This window comes from Pygocentrus nattereri, chromosome 8 (assembly GCF_015220715.1).
Source record: "Pygocentrus nattereri isolate fPygNat1 chromosome 8, fPygNat1.pri, whole genome shotgun sequence".
Classification (NCBI taxonomy): Eukaryota; Metazoa; Chordata; class Actinopteri; order Characiformes; family Serrasalmidae; genus Pygocentrus; species Pygocentrus nattereri.
In genome coordinates this window covers 14,759,753-14,782,468 of record NC_051218.1, presented here as the reverse complement: position 1 = coordinate 14,782,468, position 22,716 = coordinate 14,759,753, and the positions used below count along the sequence as shown (strand labels likewise).

Genomic DNA, 22,716 nt, shown 5'->3' with positions numbered 1-22,716 from the left:
ACTCAACTTGAATTCACAGCATTGACGGTTGGTGATGTCAACTCACTTTTTAACATCTTTTCCACAAATCATCCATTTACAATGCCTTAGCATGCAGTATGTCTGACCATACGACGTCCATATACAGAATCTACTAAATTGTCTGGTGCTTTATTTTCTCTTTTACTTTGTTATAAGGACCGAAGAGGCACATTTTGCATTAGCTTACGTTGAACTGTTCTTCATACTACCAATTAGTGCAATTGGTGTTACCGGCAATTACAAAGAGCGCCAATTACTACTTCTTACAAAGAGCGCTTGTGGGGGCTTGTTATTGCTTGTGATTTGTTGCATAGCAGCAATGACTAAATTAATGGCATGATCAATGTGGACATGTTGAGGGATTGACCTTTATTGAATGCGAGACCTGGAGTGATTTTCAGCCATCTAGCTACAGGTTCGTATTTCTTTCAGAGACAGAATAGCGCCTTTCAAGGTGAAAATGTGTTCCATCATTTTTTCTTTTAAAATTTTCCGCATAATTCAAGCATTGAGACATAAACAACATCATTCAGGGTGATTTGGTGTAAAATGATTCACTGAAGAGAAACTTATCAACCTGCATTGATCCTTATTAACAGGTAATAGCAACCAATGATCACAATGTCTAAAACACAAATAGGCCATTTTATTTACGTTTCAGAAACATGAGTCTTTACAGGCGATGTTGACAACAGGAAAATAGTAGTTTAAAAAGTTTCTCTGGGACCCTTTTTGTCTTGGAACACTTGTATGTCCACCATGACCTGGCTTATAAAAGTCTTACTTTTAGGCCAAATCCATCAGAAAATAATGTCTCCGACACTTTTTGAGAGGCAGCTTAAATAAGCATTAAACACTTCATATGTTTGTTTCCCCATCACACCACTGGGAACAATTCTGAGTCTGCACATTGCTCTAGAAGGGAGTATTGGAAATTAAAACACTCTGAATTACCTTTGTTTACAGCTTAACCACCTAGTTATGCAGAAATGTTGAAAAAAATAATGGAATTTCCATTTTAAATATGCATATATTAGAAAGGAATTCAACATTTCAGTATATAATTAGTCAAAGCATACAGTGACTATAAACTTTTAGTCATCATTATGTAGGCCTACAGTCCCCATTTTCAATGAAAATCAGACAGCAAGCACATTTTTTTTCATTTGTTTGGCTGCCAATAAAATTAAACTAAGCACTTTATTTGCTCCAACCTGTTAAATGTATTGCTCAGCGCTTGTGCACACTGAGAGGGTAGTATTAAATGATATTTTGTACTGTTACAGTCCTAACCCACTTAAAGGGAAATTTCACCTATTTTTCAAAAGTTCTACATAATTCAATTGTTGACATATAAACAATGTCATACAAAGTGGTATAATGTGAAATAGCTCACTGCAGAGAAACCTGCTGAGATTGCTTTACAGTGACGGTGATAGGAAACAGGAATTGCAATGCAAGTACAGCCGTTATATTTACTTTCAAAATGACCAGTGAACCTACACAGATCTTTTGAGCTGTATGTACTGCATTATAACATACAATGAGTGGAAATTTTTTAAACAGCACATTTTAAGCCAAAAGCTTATTACACAACTATCGTAAAACAATGTCTCGGGCATATGTCAGCGTATATGGTACTGTTTCATGTACTGACTTTCTCTTAACTCTTAGTAGCATTAAATGCTTCCGGTTCCCATCACCACCACTGTGAGCAACTCCAATTAAGCTTCTCTAGAACAGAGCATTTTAACATCAATCCACTTTGAGCGATTTTAAAGCATTTATTCCTGCAGAACTTTTGAAAATTTGGTGGAATTCCCCTTTACATGTTTGGTATGTACTAATAGGACATGTTAGTACCATTTTACTGCGATGCAACGGAGAAGAAAGGGCAAAGTGTCATTTAGTCATAGGAGATCAGAGCCAAAACCATCGGCTTTACAGGATGATTAAACCAAATGCATCTGTGAGTTACTTCAAATCAAATCAAATCAAATTTATTTATATAGCGCTTTTTACAACTGATGTTGTCACAAAGCAGCTTTACAAAAATGGGAATCACAGCACAGAGAATCAGACAAAACACTGAACATAATATACAGAATATACAGAACCCCCGTGAGCGCTGAGGCAAGGAAAAACTCCCTCAGAGCTGGAGGAGGAAGAAACCTCGGGAGGACCAAGACTCACATCTAAAGGGGGGACCATCCTACCACTGGTCAGACAACTTATAAGTTAAACATTGAAAAGTCAATTTTACATCCACGCAGTTCTAATATATTCAGGTGTGTATAATCAACAGTGGAAACAATTAGAGTTCATATAGATTTGGATGTGATCTGTAGTGGAGAAGCTGCGTTCCAGAAACTTCCATCAGTCTGGTCAATCAGGGGGACAGGGGGACTTGAGGGTGGGACATCCATCAGTATTGGGCCGGACCGGTGGACAGTCAGTAACTCGGAGGAAGGAAAGATTTAGGAATTAGTTTAGACTGGATTTATGAAGAACAGAAAATGTAAAAAATTATCAGAGTGTGACTAATGACTCCGGCAGGTCTGAATATGACAGCCTAACTAAAGGGAGAGAGCCAGAAGGTAACATAGACACGGAGGCTCCATGAGACACTGGCATTCACCCACTCCACCGTCCACAAACCTGAGTGACTGCATGTAGTGAGTGACAGCAGCACCAGCATCTCAGTTTACCCACAATTCACTATGTCCATGAACCCCTGGATCTGCAGCCTTATCTAAAGGGAATTAACATTAACTACCAAAAGCTAAACTAAACAAGTAAGTTTTTAGTCTAGACTTAAAGATTGAGACTGTGTCTGAGTCCCGAACATTATCGGGGAGATTATTCCAGAGTTGGGGCGCTTTATAAGAGAAAGCTCTTCCTCCTGCAGAGCTTCTCTGAATTTTGGGAACTACTAGGAAGCCAGCACCCTGTGATCTAAGTAATCGTGGTGGTTCATAATAGGAGATAAGGTCTCTCAGATACTCAGGAGCGAGCCCATGTAGGGCTTTATACGTTAACAGGAGAATTTTATAGTCTATGCGGAATTTGACTGGAAGCCAGTGAAGAGCTGATAGGACTGGACTAATATGGTCAAATTTTCTAGTTTTAGTAAGGACCCTGGCTGCAGCATTTTGAACTAGCTGAAGTTTATTTAAGTTACTGCTAGAACATCCTGACAGTAGCGCATTACAGTAGTCTAGCCTTGACGTAATGAAGGCATGTACTAATTTTTCTGCGTCATGTAAGGATAAAGCATTTCTTAGCTTGGCGATGTTACGGAGATGTAGAAAAGCTGTTTTAGTAACATTAGATATGTGTTTATCAAATGCTAGATCTGAATCTATGATAACGCCAAGATTTTTAGCTGTTGAACCAGGTGTGACTGAGAAGTCGGCCAGATTCAACATTAGGTGTGATAATTTATTTCTAGCAGCTTTAGGGCCTAATAGAAGAACTTCTGTTTTATCACTATTTAATAGAAGAAAGTTGTGTGACATCCATGATTTCACATCTTTTACGCAATCCTCCATTTTCTTTATTCTCTGTTTGTCATCAGGTTTGGCTGATATGAAGAGCTGCGTGTCGTCTGCATAACAATGAAAATTAACATTATGTTTTCTAATAACTTTGCCCAGGGGGAGCATGTATAACGTAAATAATAACGGTCCTAAGATAGAGCCTTGTGGAACTCCATATCTAACCTTTGTATAATTGGAGGGTATATTATTTACCCTCACAAACTGAAAACGATCGGTCAAGTATGATTTGAACCACGATAAGGCAGTTCCAGTTATACCGACCATTTTCTCTAATCTTTCTAGGAGGATATTATGATCTATTGTATCAAAAGCTGCGCTCAGATCAAGAAGTACCAGTAAAGAAACGCAGCCTTGGTCAGCGGCAAGAAGCAGATCATTTGTTATCTTAACTAGAGCTGTCTCAGTGCTATGATGAGGCCTAAATCCAGATTGGAATTTTTCATAGATCTGGTTTCTTTGCAGATAAGAGCCAAGTTGTTGGGCCACGGCCTTTTCTAAAATCTTAGAAATAAATGGTAAATTTGAAATAGGTCTATAGTTAGATAGTACACTAGGATCAAGATTTGGTTTCTTGATCAAAGGTTTAATTACTGCTAGTTTAAAGGCTTTGGGAACATACCCCAGGTTTAATGATGAGTTTACTATTGTTAATAGTGGTTTAATTATGTCTGGTAATACCTGTTTTAATAGTTTTGTGGGAACTGCATCAAGTGTACAGGTTGTGCAGTTTGATGAGGAGATAATTTTCTCCAGTTCTAAATGATGTAGTGGGTTAAAAACTTCCAACCTGACTTCGGTAGCTGGATTTTGTTCTATATCAGCCACACCAGATGACAGACAAGATGTGCTATTTATCTGTTGAACTTTGTCCCGAATATTTTCGATTTTATTATCAAAATAGTCCATAAAAGCATTGCTAGTGTGGATTGCTGGAATCTGAGGATCAGTACCTGCCTGATTTTTAGTCAGTTTAGAAATAACACTAAAGAGAACTCTAGGGTTGTTTTTATTAATCTCGATCTGAGAGGCCAGATACTCTGAGCGGGCTTTATTAATTTCTCTTCTATATTCAACAATACTGTCTTTCCAAGCAGAGTGGAATACTTCCAGTTTGGTTGATCGCCATTTTCGCTCAAAATTTCGTACTAATTGCTTTAAAGTACGAGTTTGGTCGTTATACCACAGCGCAAGTTTTTTCTGTCTCTCTTTTTTGTGTTTAAGTGGTGCTACACCATCTAAAGTAGACCGGAAGGTATTTTCTAAACAATCAGTTAGTTTGTCTAGTTCTGCTGGGTTACCTGGAGAGTACACTATGGTTGATAAATCAGGAAGGTTATCAGTAAATTGTTGAGCGGTAAAGGGCGTTATTGAACGTTTCATAGAGTAGCTGGGGGATGTACGTATATTATGACTAAGACGAAGTTTAAAAGAAATAAGATAATGATCTGAGATTACTGAGGTTTGAGAAAGAATATCTAGGTTATCTATGCTAACACCCAGGGTCAAAACCAGATCCAGAGTATGATTACAGTAATGCGTAGGTCCTGTTACATTTTGAGCAATACCAACTGAGTCTAGAATTGATGCAAAAGCCTTTTTTAATGAGTCATCAACTTTTTCAAAATGAATGTTGAAGTCTCCTACTATAATTACTTTATCACTACAAACTGCTAAATCTGCAGCGAAATCACTAAATTCTTTTAAAAATTCTACATAGGGTCCTGGTGGTCTGTAAATATTAATTAAAGAAAATGCATTCTGTTTTGTAATTGGATTAATTATATTGATGTAAAGAAGCTCAAAAGAAGTGAAATTATCATAGTGTTTCTGATTGACAGCTAGGGAATTTCTAAAAATTATGCAGACCCCGCCTCCTCTACCGGACGATCTGGGGTTGTGTATATAATTATAGCCTGCAGGGGTGGCTTCGTTTAATGCTAAATATTCATCGGGTCTAATCCAGGTTTCAGTGAGGCACAACACATCAAATTTCTGATCAGTTATGATTTCATTCACTATTACTGCTTTTGAATTTAGAGATCTTATGTTAAGTAAACCAATCTTTAGTTTTGAAGTGCTAGTGCTACAGTCTGGATATGATTGTTTAATATACGTTAGGTTATTTAGATTTACTGTTTGAGTTTTTTGACATTTATGTTTGACTCGGGGGACAGACACAGTCTGAATACATTGGTATCTAGGTAACGTCTCTTTGCAGCTCACAGACGGTCGGTTAAGCCTCTCTGTCTGCGGCCTGGTCCCGGCTCCGGTTTGTCAGCAGCTTCTAAGGCTACTGCTACTCTGCCGACTAACTAAGAGACTATGTGCTATGCTGCACGAAAGTAAGGCAGCACCATCCCGCGTGGGGTGGACACCATCCCTACCTAAAAGACCAGGCTTGCCCTCAAACATTAGCCAGTTGTCTATAAAGCCCACATGATTGTCCGTACACCACTTGGACATCCAGCGGTTCAGCGAAGAAAGCCTGCTGTAAGCTTCATCGCCACGCCTCATTGGGATGGGGCCAGAACAGATTACCTCTTCGGACAGCGTCTGGGCCTGTTTAACCACCTCTTTAATATTCGTTTTCAGTTTGTGAGGGTAAATAATATACCCTCCAATTATACAAAGGTTAGATATGGAGTTCCACAAGGCTCTATCTTAGGACCGTTATTATTTACGTTATACATGCTCCCCCTGGGCAAAGTTATTAGAAAACATAATGTTAATTTTCATTGTTATGCAGACGACACGCAGCTCTTCATATCAGCCAAACCTGATGACAAACAGAGAATAAAGAAAATGGAGGATTGCGTAAAAGATGTGAAATCATGGATGTCACACAACTTTCTTCTATTAAATAGTGATAAAACAGAAGTTCTTCTATTAGGCCCTAAAGCTGCTAGAAATAAATTATCACACCTAATGTTGAATCTGGCCGACTTCTCAGTCACACCTGGTTCAACAGCTAAAAATCTTGGCGTTATCATAGATTCAGATCTAGCATTTGATAAACACATATCTAATGTTACTAAAACAGCTTTTCTACATCTCCGTAACATCGCCAAGCTAAGAAATGCTTTATCCTTACATGACGCAGAAAAATTAGTACATGCCTTCATTACGTCAAGGCTAGACTACTGTAATGCGCTACTGTCAGGATGTTCTAGCAGTAACTTAAATAAACTTCAGCTAGTTCAAAATGCTGCAGCCAGGGTCCTTACTAAAACTAGAAAATTTGACCATATTAGTCCAGTCCTATCAGCTCTTCACTGGCTTCCAGTCAAATTCCGCATAGACTATAAAATTCTCCTGTTAACGTATAAAGCCCTACATGGGCTCGCTCCTGAGTATCTGAGAGACCTTATCTCCTATTATGAACCACCACGATTACTTAGATCACAGGGTGCTGGCTTCCTAGTAGTTCCCAAAATTCAGAGAAGCTCTGCAGGAGGAAGAGCTTTCTCTTATAAAGCGCCCCAACTCTGGAATAATCTCCCCGATAATGTTCGGGACTCAGACACAGTCTCAATCTTTAAGTCTAGACTAAAAACTTACTTGTTTAGTTTAGCTTTTGGTAGTTAATGTTAATTCCCTTTAGATAAGGCTGCAGATCCAGGGGTTCATGGACATAGTGAATTGTGGGTAAACTGAGATGCTGGTGCTGCTGTCACTCACTACATGCAGTCACTCAGGTTTGTGGACGGTGGAGTGGGTGAATGCCAGTGTCTCATGGAGCCTCCGTGTCTATGTTACCTTCTGGCTCTCTCCCTTTAGTTAGGCTGTCATATTCAGACCTGCCGGAGTCATTAGTCACACTCTGATAATTTTTTACATTTTCTGTTCTTCATAAATCCAGTCTAAACTAATTCCTAAATCTTTCCTTCCTCCGAGTTACTGACTGATATTTAATTAATTTACTTCAGACCATTTAAACTTTAGAAGCAGTGACAGTGACTGCTGTCAGAATCCAGTATTTATTTGCCAAGCGAACACTGCCCCCCTCTTCCATCCCTGCTGTCTCCAGCATCCGCGCTGCTTTTAGAGGATGCAAGTCCCGCCCTCTCGACTGACGTAAAGCGGAGGCGGTGAGGTGGGCGGGGCTATAGCTCTGAATTCATACAATACAAACGGACACTGAGCTCTGCGCACAACTACTGCACGACGAGTATGTCAGAGTGTATGAGTGATGCCGCGCCAAGGCACACTATCCTCTTGCTCCGTTGGGGAAACGCAAGCACCAACAGCAGTCCACCTTTAGGCCTATATAGTTCTTGAACACAGGGCGTCTTAGCGCTGTATCATCCGGCCAAACAAGTGATGGTGACGAGTGAACTAAAGTGTTCACGTTCGCAGCGCTAACGAAATGTTCGCTTGCGCTGCGCACTCGTGTGAGAGACACCATATTCACTGAAGTAGTTCCTGTGTGGCCCTGGAGAGTTCCCTGTTCCGGGCGTTGAGTGTTTTTTCCACCCCCTTTCTTTCTCTCTTGCTGTGTTTTTTCCAAGTCAGAAGTGTTGCTTGTTGAGTAACCGACTTGGAGCCACCAGTGCCGTGTGCGCGCGCGCGGAGAGCTGAGGAGGACCTAGCCTTCACCGCCACTGCCAAAAAGTGCACCGCCGATGTTTTCCACCGCTCGCTTGAGGACCGTGGACTTTTCTCATGGACATGGATCGCTTTCGCCTTCTTTAGTTGGATACCGACCCGTCGGCACGACGAGGCTATTTGCTTCCCGCCGGTGAAGAGGATTTTCTTGCCCCTCTCTCTCTCCCTCCACTTCAGCCCGGTTCGCGGCACTTCATCTCCTCAAGCAGTGATGTTGCTACGTGACGGGAATTGAGAGGATTTTTTTCTCCGTATTCGCCAGAAGATATCGACGGTAAGTCGCATATTCGTTAGATAGTCTGATAAATGTGTGGTGGGTAGGGCTGGAGTGGAGTTGCCGAAGAATTTTTACCTCAGATTCGAACTCGGTATTACTTGCCAAATCGGCGCACGGTGAGCTGGACCGCAAGCCTGCCTGCCTGTACGGAGCCCAGCAAAGACTTTTTAGGCTGTTGGCGTGTTCTCCTCACTGCTGGAACCACGAAAACACGTAAACGCCGTCCGCGCAGTTCGGGCCGGGGTAGAGGAGACGCGCGTTCAGGCAAGTGGGCAGTACGTTTCAAATGTGGAAAACTGGGAGGAAATGAGATTTTCAACTGTACCTCACGAAAATGCAGCTCACAAAATCATCGTATTTTACTCATGTCGCATGCTTGCCGTACGCTGTGCTTGACGCCGACCTGCTTAGACAGCCGCCTTTACCCCGAGCGCCTATAAGTTTCTTTTAGCAGCTAACACTGCTAAATGTCTCCTTCAGCGAATTTAAAAAGCTGCTGTCGCTCCGCGGTGAAGAGCATTCGTCGCGCGTACAGCCCACACGTGAATCCCTCGCAGCCCAGCGGTGGTTCAAAATCTCTGCACGTAGCCCTTCGCCCGAGCACAGTTTAACAACTTAAGAAAAACCACCCTTAGCGCATAATATCGCTCAAACGCGATGCTGTGGAAAGGAGCGAAATGCCATGGCGATATAACACCTATGGTTTAACATGTTTGAAAACCCGTACTAGCGCTCTTAGTGGCTAACTGCTCCTGCCTCCCGTAGGCTGGCCTCATGTTCAGCTCTTAAACTCCAGCGGGCTTCGCCGGCACCTTCACCGGCCGCTGGAGATACGAGGAGGAGCTCGAGATTCATCATTTTCTAAACCGGCCTGTTGACGGGATTTTCCGGTTAACGGTTATTAAGATCAATCTTTGAAAACAACGCCGTTCCTTAAAGCCCCTCGGACGGACTAGAATAGGACTCTGCCTGGGTGCATGTAATATATTCCGTGCACGCATATTCAAGAACTGCATTTCTCACTTTACACTAGAGGAACGGTGGCAAGGCTGCTTCTGCTTATTTTTTGGAACTTAGGATAAACACTATATATATTTATGTGCACGATACTGACAGATGTGTTCAGTGTTTCTGATCATTTTTACTGTTTTCCTGCTGGTAGATGATCAGCATTACACCTTGCTACACTTCAGTGGGCCTTTTTCATTCCACGTCTAGCTGCTAGTCCAGTTCCTACCACTAATAAAGAATACAGCTTTTTTGGGAAAGGGTATTAGATGGCATTAAATGCTGACTGGGTGTGTTACTTCTGAGGACCACTTAACTGGCAGATTCAGATTCAGCACTTGCCTAAATACTGTCGACTTTGTAGTTTAATCCTTTATTTGGCAAAACAAATTAGAGATTACACTTGCATTTTTATTTTAATAGACATTGCTGACATCCTGTAAGAGCCGTTAGGCCGTTAATGGCATCCTGTCTTCAGTTCTTATCCTTGTAAAATACAAAATGCTGTTTAGTAAATCGCACCTGTCTGGTTACCCGTGTGGGCGTAACTTTCTCTGCTCTTGTATCATTCCAGTTAAGCTATATTTGGATTGCCTTAACTACAGCATAGCCTATAGCAAATAATAATAGGATCATGTACTTCCGCCCTGAAAGTGAGATATATTAACTCAGGCATCTCTGAAAAGTGTCACCCGAGTTTTAACTTAGACAGCTCTGCACAGCTCGTTATTGCCATCATCCTAGACTGAGTGATGTGACCCCATGGAGGAATCAATCACTCCTACCGGCATATTAGGAAATGACAGTCTGTCACAGTTCTGTAATTTTAATATTGTGTTTTAGAACTGATCTCTTAATGGTGCAAGGAGAGCAAATGCGCTTGAATAGAGTTCGATTCGGATGAGTCTTTTCAAGGAGAAGTTATGTCTTTAAACTTGTTGCATACTTTTGTTAAAATGTATCGACTGTTATAAATAGTACAGTATTAAAATATATCAAATTCAGGGACACAGTTTGCTTGCAAGGTATAATAGAGTTACTATGTGCTTAAACTCCATTTAAGAAGATACATTAATGGCATGGTGGTGTCACACCCTGCAGTCCTGGAATGACACTTTGCAAGGTTTTAAACATTTTATGATGCATGTTCTGCTGTAATCTTCAAAGTTCTAAGACTTTGACTAACTACACTAGTCCCGATCTGATTCTCACCACTCTAGTGCCCTCTGTTGACACTTACTTCTTTCTTTGCAGTTGATAATCGATTTAGTGCACATCTTTAACCCAGTGCAAAGATTGCAAGGCACAGCACAAATGAAAGGTTTTGCGTTTTATCTATTCAATGATTTGTAATAGTGTTTTCATGGAGCATTTGACTTGTCGCGTCACGAATATCCATAAAAAGAAGCCCAGTGCAGTGCAAGGTCATCATGGCCCGAGGACAGAAAGTTTAAATTAAAACATTAGTCATGTTTTGGTCTCCTTTGGTCTCCTGTCCCTCATTATTGAAGAACCTTTTTTGCATTTATCATTTAATGACGGCCTTTATGAAGACTAAAATTAGTACTACTTAAGGAATAACATAGTAGTGAAATAAAGAGAGGGTGGCGATTATGATTCTCAGGAGCTTTATGGGTGTCACAAAGCAAGAAATCTTTAGGCGTGGGGCTTATTTTGCTTGGAAGTGTCTAGTGTATTATACACTTTGCAGTCCAAATAAAATGAATTAGTCTGAGGAAATGATATACCAGCCTCTGACATGCTTTTTCTTTTAAGGTTCCCACATTGACTTGACTGATGTTGGTCTTAGAAATGAAATCAAAGTTTTATTAAGATAATTTATAGGCCAAATTAGCACAGTGAAATATCCTGACTGTGATTAATGGCTCGTCGCAATGGGCAAACAAACATCCGCACGCTTTCCTCTTGCCTGGATTAGAATGCGAGTTATTTTGTCAGGTTCCTGCATGGAAACTTCTGGGCAAATGGCTGACATGGCTGTTTGAACACATAATCGTTGCTGACAGCCATAAATCGACTGCGTTGCATTCAGTACATCTATTTATCCTTTTCGATTGACAACCTATTTAGTATGGTAATACATTCCCATTGATCATGCATGAGTCTCATGATCAGTGTATCAAACATCAGAGCAACTTGTGTCTTTACCTTTCAATATTCCAATGAACCTGACCTTTAAACTTAGTGTTTTTCCATCAGAGGTTTGAAATTCTTGTTTTTCATGTGTCTCTTATACATCTCTTATTTTAAGTAGATTAGATATGTGGTAAATTATGCCAGCAGTAGTTTGACTAAGTGCAAATTTTCTTGCGCAATAAGCACATTCATGTGAATGTTTACCAGTAGCGTCATCTTTAGAGGTGATGGTGGGCAATTTGACAGAAATATAACATTATGATACTCACCTTATACAATATGTATCATGGACTTATTTATCTTTCGAGAAACATGGACTTCTAATTTCTCTCTGCGTAATGTTTTCAATGTTGTATAAGGTCTTTTGGGTTTAACTGTCCAGTCACCAACAAGCTATGACTTTTTAGCATAAAGCACTAATATTCAGGAAGCCTGAGTTCGTAAATTTTATTATTGCCAATTTATCATCTGATACCGTGACGTATTTAAAAAATATTGTGATATTTTAACAGTATCGCCCTGCATTATGTTTTGAATATAGAGATCTGCTACCAGATTCATAATGTGCTAAAGGAGAGTAATGAACAAAAAAGACATGCATGGCCCCAGCGGATGAGAAGATTGACATCCTGACTAGAGAGGAGGGAAAGCAGGTAGGGGAGGCTGCTGAACAGCTGGCAGGGGGGCGATGGGCCTCAAGCTGCTGATGGCAGGAGGTTGAGGGCAAATTCAAACAAGACATTGAAATGTCAAAGAAACACGCAGACGTGAGGTTCCTTGAAACCGATGGGGAGAGCGATGTCTGAGTGATGAAAATGAATGACTTACAGTAAGTGACATGCTTTAGGCACTTGTCCCAGATTAACTTCCATAAGCACCCTTAATAATTCTGCGAAACGCCTTCACGGTTTAATTACAGCTTTGATTTGGCTCCTTCGTTATAACCTGCGAATCTCATGCACCTTCTTCCAAGAATCCCCCACCCGTGTTCCACAGACAGTCATAGACACTCTTGATCCGTGCAGACAATTATTCAAAGCAAAGCTCCCATTGCGATGTAAGATGAAGTGCACTCGGGGCTGGCGGGATATTTTCCTCCTTGACAGCTCGGCTCATAATAAAAACAGGCAGCTCAGTCCATCACATTGTCTTGTAAAGTGATCCACACTCGGTGTGTTCCTCAGCTCGAGCTCCAGAGGGAAGGGTGGCTTTTGCCTACTCTGTGGAATCCATGGTCCAGCGCTCAAAATAGATCACTGGAACCCAGTGCAAGCAGGAAAAATGTCCTCACTGACACTTGCACATGTGGATTTCTCTCGATGCGTTCTCCCAGTACGCTAAAAAGCTGCAAGTTTTTCGAAAGATTGAGAAAGTTGAACCTCAAAGCCTTGCAAATCTATCTAGAGCATAGTTTTGAGAGAGTTGGTCCCAAGAGGAAATCTGAGCATAAAATGGCTATACATGTTTTGCAACAAGATAAACTGTCCTAAATATGGTGAGGAATGACATGTGGGCTCCCTTGTGGAATTGTCTAATCCTAGGCTCCATGTCCCTGGATAGCAGAGCTCCTTACAAAATGCCAGACAGCACTCACTTGAGCTGGTGCTTATTCTGTGTACACTATTCTTTTCTATTTTGGGTTACATAAGTTCAGCAGGGCTCATTTTCAGAAGGATTGTACATCTTATTATTATTGGATATTTCCAGTATTATGTATAAACAGGCATGGCGGAGTTGTATCAAACTGGATTTTGCACAAGAACGGACTTGAAAGAGGTGGCAGTCATATCGAATGCATTGCAAAGGCCTTCCCACATCATCCTTAATGTAAGACAGAGCTACTGTATGTCGAAGAATCTAGATCATCTTTTCATCTTTTATTCACCACTCTGCAATGCACTCCTTAGCCAGTGAGTTCTCTTCATTATGCATTGTTGGGCACGGCCTAGGACTCTTTCGAGCTTATCGCAGTACAGTAGGTGAATAGTAATTGCTCGGCCTCACCGAGTAAAAAAAGGCCCAAACTTCAAAGCAAAGCAAATCATGATCTCCCTGTTTCTCCAAAGGACAACATATAGCTACCAGTTTGCGAATCACTGTGAAGAACAAGCCGCTCATTGATCACTGTCATGTAAATAGCGTGAGCAGCGCTCCTGTGTCCAGTGCACCTTTAATGAGTCTCTCCAGAGGTCTGCCACAGAGCACTCACCGCGAGAAACAGAACATGCTCTGACAGCACAGATCTGAGCCAGCCTCTGTTTGCTGTACTTGCACATCAAAACAGCCTCTGTGACCCCCATATATTTAAAGAAGTCATCCTTCCAGAGGGAGCTTATGGAATCCTGATGGTAAATGTCACGCTCACATCATCAACTTATAATTAATTTTTGATGGATCTCCAAGCCTGGACCATTGTGTGTCTCTACCACCGAGGCCGGAAATGTTTTGAGTGATTTGTTCATTAGACCTCCATAAATCTGATGTGCAAATGCAAAAACTGTTCGTATCAGTCTGAAGATTTATTATTTGTGTCCCCCTTCTGTTAAATATTTCTCGAATATCCTTTTATGAAACTTTCAGAAAAGAGCACTTTATTCTCTCTGCCCTTGTTCTACTGTCACATATTAGAGTCATTAATATGCTAAAGCTATATTTAATGTATCCTTCCTTCAAAAAAGGCTGCACAAGAATCTGTCAACTCTTGGGGCAAAGCTTTTTGGAGTCAAGCAAATTAAAGATGCATAGATTGTACTTTTTAAACTTTCATATTGTTACCATTGCTTTGATTAAAAGAAAGAGAAAGCGAATAGAATGGCTTTTCAGTGTGTCTGGGGAAATTACAGAAATCACATTTTCTTACAGAAATAGCACAGCATATGAAACCCTGTAAAGTAACAATACCCAGACTTGGGAAGTGCTAGGCATCTTCCCCACCAGTGTTCAGTGACCTAGTTGAGCTGCTGGCGCAGAGTGAAGGCCTCAGCCCTCTGGCAACTTTTATTTATATTATGCCCTGACAGGATTGATGTGGCCATCGAGTTGGCAACAGACGCCAAAATGTTGATTCATAAATCATGTCAGCGCACTTTAGAAATATGGCTTTGTATTCTACTGCGGGATAATTATGATCATTCGCTAGAGCCGTTTTTCTTAAAGTGATCAAAGAACTCATTATTGTGGATAATTGCAGAGAATACTCAAGATTTCTAGGCTATGGATAATACAATAAAGTAAATCTCATATAGTGTTGTATTTTACAATACTGAACATCTCACCTATGCATTTTAAAGGTGAAGCTGTAAGAAATGTTGAAAAATGAAACAATTGAATATACAGTTGCTTGTTTCTTGAAGTGCTTAACAGCTTTAATTAGGGTGATTGTGAAAGTTAAGTGAACCTATAACAGTCCCTTGTCCATACAGTCAGCATTTGATGGGGAGCACCATAGGTTAATTGTGTTGAACACCACTAAATGCTGTCCCATAGATTTAAGGAGCAGCCTTGCTCATCACTTGTTAAGATGTGAAAGGTCAGTTACAAAAACCCCAGAGAGAAAAGAATGCTAATTATAGCTGAATGTGTAATTGTGTGTTACATGGTTGTGGATACAACAATTATCTTTCCCTTTTTTCTCTTCTTCGCTTATTACCATAGAAATTACAGACCTTACAAGAAGAGACCCCCGCCCATTCTGAGCATGGACGTGGCGAGCGAGGCCCATGTTCTGGTGCTTTTCCTCACCTGCCTGGTGTCACTGTGCTGCGCCCAGGAGAAGGACTACACGGTGAAAGAGGAACAGCCCGAGAATGTGCGCATTGGAAATCTGCGCAAAGACCTGGACCTGAACCTGGACCCCAACATTAAGCTGTCTTCAGCCCTGCAGTTCAAACCGGTCTATAAGACAGGCGATGTGCCTTTGGTGAGGGTGGAGGCCAGCACAGGGGAAATCTTCACCACTGCTAATCGAATCGACCGGGAGAAGCTTTGTTCTGGAGTCTTCAACGAGAAGCGTTGCTTCTACGAGATAGAGGTGGCCGTGTTGCCAGATGAGATTTTTCGACTGGTCAAGATCCGCTTCCTCATCGAAGACATCAATGACAACGCACCCCTGTTCCAGTCTACTGTCATCAACATATCTATTCCTGAGAATACAGCAATCAACAACCGGTATCCAGTCCCCTCTGCCTTTGACCCTGACGTCGGGATCAATGGGATCCAGCACTACGAACTTGTCAAGGTGGGTGCGCTATTATATTATGCTTTATTTATTGCCATCGCCATCTAATGGATAGTTAATGCCCCTGATAACAACAGCACTTGTTTTTGGCTCAAGGATGCCTAAGTAATTTTCCGTGTTTTGTTTAAGGTAAGTTGTTCATTGTGGCAAGAAGGATAGGAACAATAATGCAGACCGCGCGTTTTTCCCCAACTAATTGATGTTCTACTAGAAACTAGTGCAATATTCTCTGTGCCTTAATATAGTCCGCCTAAACCAGAAAGTAGGATAATAGAATGCATTCCATTACACTATGTACAGCACCTAATGTGTCACAGATGAATTTCATTTTGCATATTTGATCCTGCGTATGCAGTTTAATAACAGCTGAACATCCTGTATTACTCAGGTTATGGTGAAATTCATTTTATAAAGCATATCACCTGCTGTTTCCCTGCAAGTCACAATACAATTTTCTACAATAAAGTGCAGTGAATGAAGCAAATATTCCAAGTAAATGTGCACTGAAGTTTGTCTTGTGGTTTGATTAAGACTATAGCACACTTTGAAACAAAGAAGTCAAGAGTGTCATTAATGCGTGAAAGAGTAATTTGTACCTTTTCTTGTGAGAATTAGCAGAATCCTTGCTTTCCATGTCTGATTAGGTTACCAATTTGCATTTTTAAAGAGCCTTCGCTGCCAAGGCCTCTCTAGTGCACCGCTCTCAGTTGCTTGTGCTTGGAAAATGACCAAACTAATGCTACAACTAGGCTGTATATTACAATAAATTTGTGCAGCTTCTCCTTTGGGTTCTGTAATTCACTTTATTCTTTTGGTACATGAGCAGCCCTTCTTATTTATGAATTGGATATCTGAATGTGAATCAAACGCAGGTTCAGTGATGGGGCATCCAAGCGAATGCAAAATACTGGGGAGAGGCTGTGTTTTTTCTTCTCTGAGGTTGGTGCATACATCCCTTGAGTAGCATTTGGCCAAAAATCCACCTTTTGGACTGAGTTTGCATAGTCCTCGGAGAGATAGTCTCTGAAGCTCCCACGCAGTAATAGTTTACCCGGAGAGACGAGCTGATTCTCAGCGTGGCGAAGCATGATTAGCATTGTGGGCCACAGCAGCTGCCGCGCTGTACAGCAAGAGGCTCTGCTTTAAAAGAGCCCCGCTGCTGATCCCCATCTCTGCTCTTTGCTCATTCAAGGCATGTCCTGCAAAGAGGAAGCCCGCCCCGAATGACACGGAGGGGCATTATTGCCTACTCCCGGTTTTAATTGAGGTGCCATATTAATTGTTCCATCAGCATTAGTGTTGCTATGTCACCTGGAACGCCGCTTCTTCGGCTTCTGTGGACACCATCAAGGTCAGCCTGGGGAAAGTAATACCATGCATGGCTGGAGGAGGGCTTTCCATTAGAAGAGATTTTATCACTTAAAGAGAGCCTTTTTACAAGTTGTGTCTAGAGGCATGTGGATCAGATCAGGCTCAGGGGATGAAGATATTGACTTTTCTGTTGCGGGTTCCACCCCACATATTGTTATTTTCACTCCACCATTTAAGCACTCTAACCCCACATTAAGATACCAGTTCTTACCCATTTCTCTACGATTTAGATTTTAAACTCTCTTTATTTCAGTATGCTCTGTGAGTTTTTTCTTCTGTGTGTTTAGGATTGATAGTAAAGGTAAACATGTTGTGCTGTAGTGTTTAGATATACATACATTAACATCTTAAGTTTATTTTTAATGATATTATCTGTATTATCTCAGTAGTCAAGGAACAGAGGCAACTAATTAAAGCACTAATGATTAAGGATGAGCTAATATTAGAGGCGATTGCCTGATATCTGATCTTTTTTCACATACATATCTGCAATTACCGATACATATACCTTTTCATTATGTACAACCTGACTCTAAATCCACTAGGATAAACATTACAGAGACAAGTAATATTTATGTAGGGTTAAAATGCAATAAAAGGAATATAATACAGATATTTGAATATAGTAGCCCAACATTCTGCTCTTCCAGAGTACAATTAATATATCATCAAATATCGGTTTGAAATGTTAAATCTAAACCAGTGCTGCTAATGTTTTTTTAAAGTAAATATATGTTGATTTTGATAGGAGTATGGTAAAATCATGCATCACTACTAATGGGGAAAGAATTGGCAAGTGACTGATTGACAGCTTAAACCTCTGGACTGTTTCTGTATCAACTTCAAAGGCTCCAACAACTGACTATAATAAATGGGTCTGTTCTCTAACAAAATAATTAACTACAGCTTGTCAGTCAAAACAATTTTTGTTTCCTTGGAAGCCTGTGGATAGTCATTAAAATGTAATATTTTAAGGTTTTTGACGAACTGAAAATGAATAAATGCGCAAAGTGGATGAATTCTGAGGGTAGATGGAGATGGCTGACTAATTTCTATTAGTGTTCTGGATGGCACTGGACAGTTGAGGAACAGAGGAGGCTTCCAGCCATATTGCTCCCTTTCATTTGGTTCCAGATTTCATTTGTGGCTGATTTTTGGCTGGGGGCTTGGGCTAGGATTGGTCCAAGGAGACAGCTCTTGTGTTCTGGTCTCGGCCAAATGGTTTAAATCTGATCACAGCCGGTGGCAAAAGAGAAAGAGTGAGAACGTGGTCAGAGGATTGAGAGAGAGTGTCTTAGCAGTCTCATTCGTTGGACTAGACTTGAGCTCCATATGCAGTGCATTTGTGTATAGCCTGCACAGGTCTATATACATGTGTGCTGTATATAGACTTTCAGTTGCTATTGACATCAAACAAGGTCGTTTCATTGATTCATAATGGTAAATGCTTCACCTAATCCATATTGGCAGTCTTGAATAAGACTCTTGAGGTTGTGCCATGTGTGCTGAATCCAGCCAGAACAACAACAAAGTTGACTTCCTTAGATTATGTTGTCAGTATTTTTGTGCATTATGTTATTAAAGCATAAATACAGCTGAATGTGACACATATTTGGGGAAAAAAAAAAAAAGATTAAAATATTAGAAAACAGGACATTTTCTGAATAATAGATACCACTTTTAATGAAACCAGATATGAATGAACTGTACAATTTCTGGGAGATCTACCTGTTTTAGAGCTTTAGACAGTTAGCTAGCGTGCTCTCCCAGTAATTAATAAGAGCATGCTGTGTTAGCCAAACCAGTCGTAGGAAACTTGTTCATCAGTGCCACTGAGTTTAGTGTGTGCTCATTTAAAAGGCCCTTTTTAATGACATAAACCTTTGAATTCATAGAAATGTTGTCAATCCTCTGCTCACTGACAGGAACTGACCAAAAAAGTAGTTTTGGGTTTTTTAAGACAGTAGTTAAAAAGAGAGAGAGATGCATCCGTCTGCACAGCCAGAAGGTCAGCAGCAGTTTTAGACCATACATTTTAATTTCAGTATAGTTTTGTTTTAGGCAGACAATTTCATGCCGTGTTATCTTCTGTTAATCATTTAAACAAGAGCTCTCTGCATCCACACCACACGACCAACTCTAGGCTATTGTTTGTGCATTTCCCATCATCTGGCTTAAGACTAGACTGTGTTTTATGTATCAAACATAAGCATTAGCTCACCTATGTTTACTGTCAATTGTAAAAAAAAAAATGTGTATTTAATTATTTAATATGATTTTAGCTGTGTTCCTGTTGAAACTGAAACTAATGCTTGCAAGTTTATTCATTTTTAGCAACAAAAGAGAAGCTATGATAGTACTAATAAAAAACTGTGAAATGTGCACAATAGCTAATTGTTATTCACCAACCATTTTTATACGTATCTTCTTGAAATAACCACAGTGTAAAAATGTCAACAGATTCTAAGATCATGGCATGGCCTGAAACTACTGGTCTGAAATGCCTGGTGTAAAGCTGCTGCTGCCTCTCTGGCTGGATCGAGTTGGTACAAAGATGCTGTTTCCTCTGCTCTCCTGAACCGCTCATCGGTAATGCATTCAAACAGTGCCAGCAACTTGTTCAGTATTGCCAAATTAGGCAGTATCCCCCAGATTGTCGTTTTATGCTGCTTGCTTACCAGTGATGTTTTTTTTTTTCATTATCTTGGAGCTTATCAATTAAGTTTCATGCAAAAGCTTAAATGAAAAGCTTCATTTATTTTTGCTCAGTCCTTAAAGTGAAACACGTCTTGACTTTTTATTATCTTTGTAAAATATTCAAAAATTCAAGATAATATTCATTTTTTGGTACATTTGAAAATGAAAATATTCAATAGTTTCAGCGCTAATTGTATATAGGACATCTCATACCTGTTTCAGTGTCTTCTGTAGTGTTATCTTCTGTCAATCACGTCCTTCTAAGAAGCAGACTCACTTCATGTGTCTCTCATAATAAGCTGCAGGTCAATGGGTATAAAAATGTAGAGATTCTCAAGCAGCATGCATATTACTTTCAGTTGATTGTCACTTCCCTTGGGCTGGTGATTCATGCTCTTTTGACTCTTCCTTAGCCTGCCTGAAGGTAATCAGAATCCCCCAGCCTCATTTTATATGGGCCAGACTAGAAAAAAGTGATGATTGATAACTCATACAGCCTTTGGCCACAGAAAAATATAGCTCATTAGATCCTCTGTGTATTGTCTGGAGATGCCCATGTAAAACAAAACTAAACACAGACATCTAGTCAAAGAGATCCAGTCCTCACATGCCTCATAACCCATGGCTACAGTGAGTGCTTTGTAGCATCTTGACTACAAAACGGTGTGTATTTCTCCAAGGAGTAGAAGGAATTTAAATGTTCTGTATATTTCTGCATTGAAATGGGAATTGTGAGCTGGCACCAACATCTAATATTAAATATTCTTCATATATATCTTCTAATGCTCATACCAATGCCAATACATAAACACTTGTGTATTAGTATTTGAGATAAATAAGATACTTATTTCTATAGGGTTATAGATGCAGTAAAGTGAATGAAAATGAAAAGTTTGGAGATTAGAGTTACTTAAACATTCTGCTTTTCTGGGGTACAATAACTATGTCTTAAAATGTCACCGAAATCTAAACAGCCATCAAATGCTGACAGTTTTTCTAAGCAGTTATCTGCCAGTGCTGATATGATTTGATAACATTGTGCAGATGTTCTGCACTAATATGGGAAATAGTTGACCAATGTCAATGTCCAATATTTTTCACGTGCATATCTGCCGAAGCTGATATATCTTGTAAATGTAAACATTTACAAGAAGGTTGCGAATTCATCTACCTGGATTATAAATAACATAATCCAGGTTAAATAACATAATCCAATGTTAAATATAACATTTATTTCTGAAGGCTTGCAAATACAATAAAATAAACAAAAAGAAGATATTGCAGTAGCCCAGTGTTCTGCTCAAAAGTACAATAAGTATGTAATCAAATGTCATTTATATTGATATTTCCAGATAGTCCAGGCAGTGCCAAAGTTGTTATTGGTAAGCCATTTGAGAGTATTTGTGTAGATATTCTGTGTTGATTGCTTTATGATTCTCAGTGCTCTGTTAACCCATTTTCATGTTTACAGTACTGACTGAGTTGGCTACAGATGGTAAAATCATAGTCTGTGCCAAGAACCACCAAAGAAGATACGTTTCCTGTGTTTGAAGTACATAAGTCTGATTTTGTCAGCCCAACAATATGTGCTGCCTGTTGCCATGACAGTTACTATATGATGTATGAAGGTGCCAGTAAATTGTGGTTTGTTAAAGTCATTCTAAATTAGTCAAGTGAAGCCTTTATGTGGTACATGCATATATCTTAATCGCCTTTGAAATATGTGCCTAGACAGAGTAATCTCTGTCCGTATTATGTGCACCATGAAGCTTATCTCTTAAGGAAGATGCGTTTTCTTGTTTTAGCATGAAAATGTTTCTGACTGAAAGAGCTTCAAAGAGCCTCTTTGTTTCTCAAATGTGCTTGACTCTCATTCAAGCATTGAGCCCTTTTCCCCCTCCGTCTTCCTCTCTTGCTTTACCTCGGAAGGATAGAATATGTTGCCTGCTTTCGGCTTCTCCACGTAGCCTGATCTGTAATCGTAAATATTAGTGCTAGTTTTGAAGGGAAGGCAATTACTTTGAACAGTCAAAGCTGGTTTCTCATGGGGATTACATATGCATTTGTTTTCCTTTTCCTTAGGCTTTACTGTTGCCTACATTTAGCCCTCCTTGGGAGAAAAGCTTTTTTGAATCTGCAGCTTTTTTTCTCGCTTTAGTCTATGGTGGTCTTGCAGTGTATTTAAAATGGAAGCTTATCTGTCTGGCCTCCTTTTCAGCTGATTCTCTAGCATATGAACTTGAAATCAGGTGAGCTGTCTCCACTATACCAAATCAACTCTTGGTGAAAAAATAAAGTAGAATCTCGATTTAGGTGCAGCATAGCAGAGTGCACTGGAGGGGGAATAGGGCTACATCCACAATTTCATTAAAGTACTACTGTGAGGCTGGACAGCGTAGCTTTGTAACTCGAATTGATTCGCTCCGTTTGCTTTGTACTCTCCACAACAGGGACACTGTATTTGGATGTCAAAGTTGCCACTTAAAAAAAATTGACTATAAAATAAACATATGCATCACGAGGAAGGCAGGAAGAAATGTAAATTATATTAAATTAAGGGCATAATAGTACTTCCTGAAATGACTCTAAAAGCTATTTGAATATTAATTTCTGTTTAGATAAACAAAAAATATATGAATGTTATTTATTTTGTTTCCCTTTCCTGACAGCTTTGATGGTTACCATATTTTGATCATGATTAACTTGAAGAGCAAAAAGAATACAGAGTGCAACACATAGAGCAGTGCATCATATATTAGCGTTCAGGTGCTTCATGCGAGTGT

General features: G+C 40.0%; 1 protein-coding gene across 3 annotated transcripts in view; it reads left to right on the top strand.

Moving 5' to 3' along the window:
* Positions 1-7,744: 7,744 nt before the first annotated feature.
* pcdh11 (protocadherin 11) overlaps positions 7,745-22,716 on the top strand; it is a 217,648-nt gene continuing 202,676 nt past the window's right edge. For all 3 annotated transcript variants that reach the window (XM_017689973.2, XM_017689970.2, XM_017689976.2), the window contains exons 1-2: positions 7,745-8,460; positions 15,283-15,865. In XM_017689973.2, coding sequence (XP_017545462.1) covers positions 15,326-15,865 — 540 coding nt within the window. In that variant the 5' untranslated portion in view covers positions 7,745-8,460; positions 15,283-15,325. The remainder of the gene's footprint in view (positions 8,461-15,282; positions 15,866-22,716) is intronic.